Source organism: Pongo pygmaeus, chromosome 23 (assembly GCF_028885625.2).
Source record: "Pongo pygmaeus isolate AG05252 chromosome 23, NHGRI_mPonPyg2-v2.0_pri, whole genome shotgun sequence".
In the NCBI taxonomy this organism is placed as follows: Eukaryota; Metazoa; Chordata; class Mammalia; order Primates; family Hominidae; genus Pongo; species Pongo pygmaeus.
The window spans coordinates 35,305,961-35,317,140 of NC_085931.1; the positions used below are offsets into that span (position 1 = coordinate 35,305,961).

At 54.4% G+C, this 11,180-nt stretch overlaps 2 protein-coding genes across 2 annotated transcripts; both read left to right on the forward strand.

Moving 5' to 3' along the window:
* Positions 1-2,872: 2,872 nt before the first annotated feature.
* On the forward strand, positions 2,873-6,881 carry LOC129023147 (putative POM121-like protein 1). The gene is given in 5 exon segments (XM_063662939.1): positions 2,873-2,902; positions 4,331-5,527; positions 5,529-5,597; positions 5,600-6,059; positions 6,865-6,881. Coding segments are annotated over 5 exon segments (1,773 nt in total).
* Positions 6,882-6,931: 50 nt separating this feature from the next.
* LOC129023152 (putative POM121-like protein 1-like) lies at positions 6,932-10,701 on the forward strand. The gene has a single exon (XM_054469688.2). It carries the CDS (start codon positions 7,088-7,090, stop codon positions 10,094-10,096), a length of 3,009 nt encoding a protein of 1,002 aa, XP_054325663.2. The 5' UTR covers positions 6,932-7,087; the 3' UTR covers positions 10,097-10,701.
* Positions 10,702-11,180: the final 479 nt, after the last annotated feature.

Here is an 11,180-nt window from a genome sequence, read left to right on the forward strand (position 1 = left end):
TTGTATTATGTCACAAATGAACCCGTTGCAATGATCATACAGGTTTTTTCCTTTGATAGTTTGTACTACTTTAATAGTTTTTTCTTTTATTACATCATCTTAGTCTCTTAGGAAAACCCCAACTTGGTCATGATACATGTTTAATCCATTGCTGGATTATTTGCTAATATTTTATTTAGCATTTTTGCATATATGTCCATAAGAAGTTAGTCTATACTTTTGCCTCCTTGTACTATTTATGTCTGGTTTGGTTTTAAGCCTATACTAAATTCACAGTGAGTTGGGGAGAATTCCATTTGCTTCTTTTTCTGGAAGATTATGTAGGCTGGGGTCGTGTGCGGTGCCTTTTGTCTGTAATCCCAGCACTTTAGGAGGTCAAGGTGGGCGAATCATGAGGACAGGGGTTGAGACCACCCTGGCTAACACGGTGAAACCCCGTCTCTACTAAAAATACAAAAAATTAGCTGAGCGTGGTGGCGGGCGCCTGTAGTCTCAGCTACTCGGGAGGCTGAAGCAGCAGAATGGCGTGAACTCGGGAGGCGGAGCTTGCAGTGAGCCGAGATCGCGCCACTGCACTCCAGCCTGGACGACAGAGCGAGACTCCATCACCAAAAAAAAAGATTATGTAGGCCAGGTACTGTGGGTCGTGCTTGTAATCCTAGCACATTGGGAGGCCGAGGCGGGCAGATTACCTGAGGTCAGGAGTACGAGAACACCCTGGCTAACGTGGTGAAATCCCGTCTCTACTAAAAATACAAAAAATTAGCCAGGCACACCTGTAATCCTAGCTACTGTGGAGGCTGAGGCAGGAGAACTGCTTGAACCTGGGAGGCGGAGGTTGCGGTGAGCAGAGATCACACCACTGCGCTCCAGTCTGGGCTACAGAGGGAGACTTCCTCTCAAAAATAAATAAATAAATAAATTATATTTTAAAAATTCTGTAGAAGATAGACTTTCTGTTCTTTTTAATGTTTCCTGGACTTATCTATAAAATCATCTGGGCCAGGTGCTTTTCTTTGGTTTTGTTTTTTGTGAGATTTTTGACGGGATGGGATACAGATTTTAAAATAAACATTCAATTCCTTTAACGGTTCTAGATCTAGACAAACTTTTCTCTTTCTTCCTACTTCGTTTTTATGAAGTTGTATTTTTCTTTTGAGATGAAATTTCTCTGTTGCCCAGGCTAGACTGCAGTCACCCCATCTCGGCTCACCGCAATCTCCGCCTCCCAGGTTCAAGTGATTCTCCCGCCTCAGGCTCCCGAGCAGCTGGGTTTACAGGCGTGTGCCACCACACCCAGCTAATTTTCGTATTTTTAGTAGAGTTGGGGTTTTACTATATTGGCCAGGCTGGTCTCGAACTCCTGACGTCAGGTGATTTGCCAACCTCGGCCTCCCAAAGTGCTGGGATTATAGGCGATAGCCACCCCACCTGGCCTGAGTTATATTTTTCTATAAAACTGTTTTGATATTTTAAAAAATCACTGGCATAACATGGTTTATGTAGTGTCCTTGTGATTTTTGTCTTAATATTGTGTATTTATTTATTTATTGAGATTGAGTCTCACTCTGTCGCCCAGGCTGGAGTGCAGTGGCCTGATCTTGGCTCACTGTGACCTCCACATCCCAGGTTCAAGCGATTCTCATGCCTCAGCCTCCCCAATAGCTGGGATTACAGGCACCTGCCACCACACCCAGCTAATTTTTGTTTTGTTTTGTTTTGAGATGGAGTTCCACTCTTGTTGCCCAGCTTGGAGTACAATGGCGCAATCTCAGCTCAGCACAACTTCCAACTCCTGGGTTCAAGCAATTCTCCTGCCTCAGCCTCCTGAGTGGCTGGGATTACAGGCATGCACCATTAGGCCAGGCTGATTTTGTATTTTTAGTAGAGATGGGGTTTCTCCATGTTGGTCACGCTGGTCTCGAACTCCCGACCTCAGGTGATCCGCATGCCTCAGCCTCCCAAAGTGCTGGGATTACAGAGGTGAGCCACCACGCCTGGCCATTTTTGTATTTGTAGTAGAGACGGAGTTTCTACTAAACTCCGTCTTGACGTTAGGAGTCCGAGGTCAGCCTGTGCAAGATGGTGAAACCCTGTCTGTATTAAAAACACAAAAATTAGCCAGACCTGGTGGCTCATGCCTGTAATCCCAGCTACTAAGGAGGCTGAGGCAGGAGAATCGCTTGAACCCAGGAGGCGGAGGTTGCAGTGAGCTGAGATCGTGCCATTGCACTCCAGCCTGGGGGAGAAGAGGGAAACTCTGTCTCAAAAAAAGAAAAAAAGATGAAAAGCTTGGAAAAATATGGAAGAAACCAAATGGATTTCTAGTTCCTAAGCAAATTGAAGACACAGTCATAAAAGTGCATTAAATTAATAACCCTCTTTTTTAAAATTTGTTTTAAGACAGAGTCTCGCTCTGTTGCCCAGTCTGGAGTGCAGTGGTGCCATCTCGGCCCACCACAACCGCCGCCTCCTGGGTTCAAGTGATTCTCCTGCCTCGGCCACACAAGTAGCTGGGACTACAGGTGTGAGCCACCATATCTGGCTAATTTTTGTATTTTTAGTAGAGACAGGATTTCACTATGTTGGCCAGGCTGGTCTCCAGCTCCTGATCTCGTGATTCGCCTGCCCCGACCTCCCAAAGTGCTGGGATGCGTGAGCCCCCACACCTGGCCACTACTTTTCCTTTTCTTTGTGTGTGTGTGGTTTTTTTTGGTGTGTGTGTGTGTGAGATGGAGTTTCGCTCTTGTTGCCCAGGCTAGAGTGCAATGGTGCGATCTCAGTTCACTACAACCCCTGCCTCAGCAGGAGAGCAGGAATCTTCAGCGATCCACTGGCGGATCTGCAGTCATTGTGGGCTCCTGGTCATCCCATGACTTTTGTGTGGGTGCCTCTCCTTCCAGTACCTATCCCGCGAGCGTCCCCCAGCCTCCCGCCATTGCCAGCAGGTGCTGTGATCGCGCCATTGCACTCCAGCCTGGGGGACAAGAGCGAAACTCCATCTCTAAATTAAAAGAAAAGGATGAAAATTTTGGAAACATATGGAAGAAACCAAATGGATTTCTAGCTCAACTAAATCGTAATTATTCAGTGTCTATTTTTTGCAAGAAACCATATATTTCATGTCCACAATCAGGGCCACAGTCCCAGCTCTCTTGTGGGTGTTTCCTAAGCAAATTGAAGAACACGGGCATAAAAGTGCATTAAATTAATAAACCTTTTCTCTCTGTCTCTCTCTCTCTCTTTCTCTCTCTTTTTGAGATGGAGGTTCGCACTGTCACCCCAGCTGGAGTGCAGTGGCGAGATCTCGGGTCACTGCAAGCTTCGCCTCCCAAGTTCATGCCATTCTCCTGCCTCAGCCTCCGGAGTAGCTGGGACTACAGGCGCCCGCCACCACGCCCGGCTAATTTTTTGTAGTTTTAGTAGAGATGGGGTTTCGCTATGTTGGCCAGGCTGGTCTCCAACTCCTGATCTCCTGATCCGTCCGCCCCGACCTCCCAAAGTGCTAGGATTATAGGCATAAGCCACCACGCTCGGCCTCTTTTTTTTTCTTTTTCTTTTTTTTTTATTTTGAGACGGAGTTTTGGTCTTCTTGCCCTGGCTGGAGTGCAATGCTGCGATCTCAGCTCACTGCAATCTCCACCTCTGCAGGAGAGCAGGAATCTTCAGTGATCCCTGGGCAGATCTGCAGCCATTGTGGGCACCTGTTCTTCCCGCGACCTTTGTGCCTGGGTCTCAGCACGTGCTGAGATCGCGCCATTGCACTCCAGCCTGGGGGACAAGAGCGAAACTCCATCTCAACGGAACCCTTAAGGTCGTTCCGTCACTGGGGCCATTATGAGCTCACGCACCCACTCCCTCAGGTTTAGAAGGCGCGTTGCCCGGCAACAGAAGGAACTGCTGGCTTAGACTTCGGCTGAGTTGGCAGCTCCATGAGGACGCTCAGAGTCCAGCTCTCCAGCGTTCAAGCATCCGACGGTTCCCCACTCCTCCCAGGAGCGGTTACCTGGGCACTCTGTGCCCCTCATTCCTGTCGGGGCCCAGGCTGAGGACCTGCTAGTAGGGCTCAGTTGCCTGGAGTCCGTTCAGCCCATCCCCCAGTTCACTTTGCTTGTAGGATCTCCCCGTTGCTCCTGCCCCTGGACTGAGTGGCAGGCCATCCTACAAGCACCCGGACACTTGGCATCAGTGGTGTCAAGACAACTCTAAGAAGGTTTTCTGTGATCCTGCAAGACCTGTGTTCCTTCCCGGTGATTCTGCCTTCAATTTGATTGCACAGGTACCACAGCAAGTCAGTGCTGCGTGCGCCGAATTCCAGGGGGTCCCCTAGCTCAGCCACTCCACTGAACACAAGGACTCTCTGTGGCACCCAGGAGCAGGTAGTCACCCCTTTGGGGCCCACAACAGCCGGCGGTCCCCAGACTTGTGGCCAGGGAAGATAGTATTGAGCGCTCTCAAGGAGAGCGGGGCAGGGATGCCTGAGCAGGACAAGGACCCTAGAATCCAAGAGAATCTTGATGATCAGAGAAGGGTCCCCAAGGTCACCGGGGATGCACGGTCTGCATTTCGGCCCCGGCGGGACAACGGAGGCCTCTCTCCCTTTGTGCCCAGTCCCGGGACTCTGCAGAGAGACCTCCATGCCCAGAGGTCAGAAGTCAGATATAACCAGAGATCCCAGACCTCCTGGACGAGCTCGTGCCCTGAACAAAATGCCATCTCGAGCTCCTACAGCTCTACGGGAGGCCTCCCGGGGCGAAAGCGGAGGTGGGGGCCAGCCTCATCCCACTGTCAGTTGACCCTCAGTTCCTCAAAGACAGTGAGTGAGGACAGACCTCAGGCTGTCTCTTTGGGTCACACCCAGTGTGAAAAGATGGCAGATATAGCACCAGGGCAGGCACTGGCCCTCAGGAATGGCTCCCCCAGATCCCAGGCCTCTAGGCCCCGTAAACGCAAGCTTCCCCTGCCACCACACAGGCAAGGGGATCCTCTGATGCTGCCACCTCCCTTAGAGCTGGGGTTCCGGGTCACTGCCGAAGACCTGGACCTGGAGAAGGAGGCGGCATTCCAGCGCATCAACAGTGAACTGCAGGCTGAGGCCAAGGCCATCTCGGACTGTACACTGTCACGGCCTTCCCACACTTTGTCCTCACTTGCAACAGGGGCTTCTGGTGTGCCCGCTCTCTCTAAAGCACCCAGTATGGATGCACAGCAGGAGAAACACAAGTCCCAAGACTGCCTGGGCCCAGTGGCCCCCCTAGCTTCTGCTGCAGAGGTCCCCTCTACAGCTCCTGTGTCTGGGAAGAAGCACAGACCACCAGGCCCCCTGTTGTACTCCTCAGATCCCCGTCCTGCCACTTCTTCCCACTCACGGGACTCAGCCCAGGTCACCTCGCTCATTCCTGCCCCCTTCCCAGCTGCAAGCATGGATGCGGGCATCAGAAGAACAAGGCCTGACACTTCTGCTCCTGCAGTTGCCGCAGCAGCCCCTCCCCCCTCCACATTGAACCCCACCTCGGGGTCACTACTGAATGGAGTGGATGGAGGCCCTTCACATTTCTGGGCCACAGCCACAGTTGCAGCAGGTGCCCAGAGGTCAGAAGTCAGATATAACCAGAGATCCCAGACCTCCTGGACGAGCTCGTGCCCCAAACAAAATGCCATCTCCACCTCTTACAGCCCTACGGGAGGCCTCCCGGGGATAAAGCAGAGGTGGGGGTCAGCCTCATCCCACTGCCAGCTGACCCTCAGTTCCTCAAAGACAGTGAGTGAGGACGGACCTCAGGCTGTCTCTTCGGGTCACACCCAGTGTGAAAAGACGGCAGATATAGCACCAGGGCAGACACTGGCCCTCAGGAATGGCTCCTGCAGATCCCAGGCCTCTAGGCCCCGTAAACGCAAGCTTCCCCTACTGCCACACAGGCAAGAAGATCCTCTGATGCTGCCACCTCCCTTAGAGCTGGGGTTCCGGGTCACTGCTGAAGACCTGGACCTGGAGAAGGAGGCGGCATTCCAGCGCATCAACAGTGAACTGCGGGCTGAGGCCAAAGCCATCTCGGACTGTACACCGTCACGGCCTTCCCACACTTTGTCCTCACTTGCAACAGGGGCTTCTGCTATGCCCACTGTCTCTAAAGCACCCAGTATGGATGCACAGCAGGAGAGACACAAGTCCCAAGACTGCCTGGGCCCAGTGGCCCCCCTAGCTTCTGCTGCAGAGGTCCCCTCTACAGCTCCTGTGTCTGGGAAGAAGCACAGACCACCAGGCCCCCTGTTCTCCTCCCCAGATCCCCTTCCTGCCACTTCTTCCCACTCCTGGGACTCAGCCCAGGTCACCTCGCTGATTCCTGCCCCCTTCCCAGCTGCAAGCATGGATGCGGGCATCAGAAGAACAAGGCCTGGCACTTCTGCTCCTGCAGCTGCCTCAGCAGCCCCTCCCCCCTCCACATTGAACCCCACGTCGGGGTCACTACTGAATGGAGTGGATGGAGGCCCTTCACATTTCTGGGCCACAGCCACAGCTGCAGCAGGTGCCCAGAGGTCAGCAGTCAGATATAACCAGAGATCCCAGACCTCCTGGACGAGCTCGTGTCCCGAACAAAATGCCATCTCGAGCTCCCAGAGCTCTACGGGAGGCCTCCTGGGGATAAAGCAGAGGAGGGGGCCAGCCTCATCCCACTGCCAGCTGACCTTCAGTTCCTCAAAGATAGTGAGTGAGGACGGACCTCAGGCTGTCTCTTCGGGTCACACCCAGTGTGAAAAGACAGCAGATATAGCACCAGGGCAGACACTGGCCCTCAGGAATGGCTCCCCCAGATCCCAGGCCTCTATGCCCCGTAAACGCAAGCTTCCCCTGCCACCACACAGGCAAGGGGATCCTCTGATGCTGCCACCTCCCTTAGAGCTGGGGTTCCGGGTCACTGCCAAAGACCTGGACCTGGAGAAGGAGGCGGCATTCCAGCGCATCAACAGTGAACTGCGGGCTGAGGCCAAGGCCATCTCGGACTGTACACCGTCAAGGCCTTCCCACACTTTGTCCTCACTTGCAACAGGGACTTCTGGTGTTCCCGCTGTCTCTAAAGCACCCAGTATGGATGCACAGCAGGAGAGACACAAGTCCCAAGACTGCCTGGGTCCAGTGGCCCCCCTAGCTTCTGCTGCAGAGGTCCCCTCTACAGCTCCTGTGTCTGGGAAGAAGCACAGACAACCAGGCCCCCTGTTCTCCTCCTCAGATCCCCTTCCTGCCACCTCTTCCCACTCCCAGGACTCAGCCCAGGTCACCTCGCTGATTCCTGCCCCCTTCCCAGCTGCAAGCATGGATATGGGCATCAGAAGAACAAGGCCTGGCACTTCTGCTCCTGCAGCTGCCTCAGCAGCCCCTCCCCCCTCCACATTGAACCCCACGTCGGGGTCACTACTGAATGGAGTGGATGGAGGCCCTTCACATTTCTGGGATGCAGCCACAGCTGCAGCAGGTGCCCAGAGGTCAGAAGTCAGATATAACCAGAGATCCCAGACCTCCTGGACGAGCTCGTGCCCCGAACACAATGCCATCTCGAGCTCCTACAGCTCTACGGGAGGCCTCCCGGGGCGAAAGCGGAGGTGGGGGCCAGCCTCATCCCACTGTCAGTTGACCCTCAGTTCCTCAAAGACAGTGAGTGAGGACAGACCTCAGGCTGTCTCTTTGGGTCACACCCAGTGTGAAAAGATGGCAGATATAGCACCAGGGCAGGCACTGGCCCTCAGGAATGGCTCCCCCAGATCCCAGGCCTCTAGGCCCCGTAAATGCAAGCTTCCCCTGCCACCACACAGGCAAGGGGATCCTCTGATGCTGCCACCTCCCTTAGAGCTGGGGTTCCGGGTCACTGCTGAAGACCTGGACCTGGAGAAGGAGGCGGCATTCCAGCGCATCAACAGTGAACTGCGGGCTGAGGCCAAGGCCATCTCGGACTGTACACTGTCACGGCCTTCCCACACTTTGTCCTCACTTGCAACAGGGGCTTCTGGTGTGCCCGCTCTCTCTAAAGCACCCAGTATGGATGCACAGCAGGAGAAACACAAGTCCCAAGACTGCCTGGGCCCAGTGGCCCCCCTAGCTTCTGCTGCAGAGGTCCCCTCTACAGCTCCTGTGTCTGGGAAGAAGCACAGACCACCACGCCCCCTGTTGTACTCCTCAGATCCCCATCCTGCCACCTCTTCCCACTCACGGGACTCAGCCCAGGTCACCTCGCTGATTCCTGCCCCCTTCCCAGCTGCAAGCATGGATGCGGGCATCAGAAGAACAAGGCCTGACACTTCTGCTCCTGCAGCTGCCGCAGCAGCCCCTCCCTACTCCACATTGAACCCCACGTCAGGGTCACTACTGAATAGAGTGGATGGAGGCCCTTCACATTTCTGGGCCTCAGCCACAGCTGCAGCAGGTGCCCAGAGGTCAGAAGTCAGATATAACCAGAGATCCCAGACCTCCTGGACGAGCTCGTGCCCCGAAGGAAATGCCATCTCGAGCTCCTACAGCTGTACGGGAGGCCTCCCGGGGATAAAGCAGAGGAGCGGGCCAGCCTCATCCCACTGCCAGCTGACCCTCGGTTCCTCAAAGACAGTGAGTGAGGACGGACCTCAGGCTGTCTCTTCCAGTCACACCCAGTGTGAAAAGACAGCAGATATAGCACCAGGGCAGACACTGGCCCTCAGGAATGGCTCCCCCAGATCCCAGGCCTCTATGCCCCGTAAGCGCAAGCTTCCCCTGCTGCCACGCAGGCAAGGGGATCCTCTGATGCTGCCACCTCCCTTAGAGCTGGGGTTCCGGGTCACTGCCGAAGACCTGGACCTGGAGAAGGAGGCGGCATTGCAGCGCATCAACAGTGAACTGCGGGCTGAGGCCAAGGCCATCTCCGACTGTACACCGTCACGGCCTTCCCATGCTTTGTCCTCACTTGCAACAGGGGCTTCTGGTATGCCCGCTGTCTCTGAAGCACCCAGTATGGATGCACAGCAGGAGAGACACAAGTCCCAAGACTGCCTGGGCCCAGTGGCTCCCCTAGCTTCTGCTGCAGAGGTCCCCTCTACAGCTCCTGTGTCTGGGAAGAAGCACAGACAACCAGGCCCCCTGTTCTCCTCCTCAGATCCCCTTCCTGCCACCTCTTCCCACTCCCGGGACTCAGCCCAGGTCACCTCGCTGATTCCTGCCCCCTTCCCAGCTGCAAGGATGGATGCGGGCATCAGAAGAACAAGGCCTGGCACTTCTGCTCCTGCAGCTGCCTCAGCAGCCCCACCCCCCTCCACATTGAACCCCATGTCGGGGTCACTACTGAATGGAGTGGATGGAGGCCCTTCACATTTCTGGGCCACAGCCACAGCTGCAGCAGGTGCCCAGAGGTCAGAAGTCAGATATAACCAGAGATCCCAGACCTCCTGGACGAGCTCGTGCACCAAGCGAAATGCCATCTCGAGTTCCTACAGCTCTACGGGAGGTCTCCCGGGGCTAAAGCGGAGAAGGGGGCCAGCTTCATCCCAGTGCCAGCTGACCCTCAGTTCCTCAAAGACAGTGAGTGAGGACGGACCTCAGGCTGTCTCTTCGGGTCACACCCAGTGTGAAAAGATGGCAGATACAGCACCAGGGCAGACACTCGCCCCCAGGAATGGCTCCCCCAGATCCCAGGCCAATAGGCCCCGTAGACGCAAGTTTCCCCTGCTGCCACGCAGGCGAGGGGAGCCTTTGATGCTGCCACCTCCTTTGGAGCTGGGGTTCCGGGTCACTGCTAAAGACCTGGACCTGGAGAAAGAGGCGGCATTCCAGCGCATCAACAGTGAACTGCGGGCTGAGGCCAAGGCCATCTCGGACTGTACACCCTCATGGCCTTGCCACACTTTGTCCTCACTTACAACAGGGGCTTCTGGTGTGCCTGCTGTCTGTAAAGCACCCAGTATGGATGCACAGCAGGAGAGACACAAGTCCCAAGACCGCCTGGGCCCAGTGGCCCCCCTGGCTTCTGCTGCAGGGGCCCCCTCTACAGCTCCCGTGTTTGGCACGGAACACAGACCACCAGGCCCCCTCACGTTCTCCTCCTCAGATCCCCCTCCTACCACCTTTTTCTACTAATGGTATTTCTGGTACTCAGCCCAGGTCATGTGGCAGATTCCTGCCCCCTTCCCAGCTGCAAGCATGGACGGAAGCATGAGAAGCCCACAGCCTGGCACTTCTGGAGCCAGTTCTAGCCCTACAGCCGCACCCACGGTAATTCGGAGTAGAGTCGGATCCACGTCTGCATTCCGTCAGAAGAAAATCTTTTAAGAGAAAGGACCAAAGGAAATAGGGCATGAGGGGGCCTGAACACCCAGGGGGCCCCCCAGGCAGAGCACTTCCATGGTGACCGTGGGACCTGGCACGGGGAGCAACTCTGTTGGGTGGCACTTCTGTCTTTACTTTCCATCACATCCCTGGGGGACCATTTAAACCGACGCCTGCAATTGCAAGTCGGGGATCCAGTGCCACTGCAAACAAGGCAGGCTTCACGTGCAAGTCTGGGCCGGCCTCTGACCCTAGCAACTCCACTTCCCGCGTGGGCACAGCAAGGAGGAATCTGGCTTCTAAGGCTCCCTCATGCGCTGTCAGGAGTTCTGCTGGACACAAGTCCAATGCGCCATCCTCCAGCTCATCCTTCTCCATGTCGGGCTTTTGAGCCCATCATAAATTCCTAGAGTGAGGTCCAGAAGAGTTGTGTCTATGTTTCCTTCCAATATTTTTGTAGTTTTGTATCTTAACATTCACATTTCCGTCTGGAATCTATCTCGAGGTGATTTTTCTATATGCTGAGAGATAAGGGTCCAGTTTCATTCTTCTGCATGTGGCTATCCAACCCTCCCAGTACCATTCATTGAAGAGGGTGTCCTTTCCCCAGTGTGTGTTTCTGTCGGCTCTGTCAAAGACCAATTGGCTGTGAATATGTGTCTGTCTTTCTGGGTTATCTCATCTGTCCCATTGATCTAAGTGTCTAGTTTTATGCTAGGATTATACTATTTTGGTTACTATGCACTTGTCAAAAATTTTGTAGTCTAATTTGCAGTGAAATGGGATGCCTCTAGTTTTGTTGTTTTTGCTGAGCATGACTTTGGGTCTTTGAGCTCTTTTTTGGTTCTTTTTTTATGAATTTTAGGACTTTCCAGTTCTGTGAGTGATGACATTG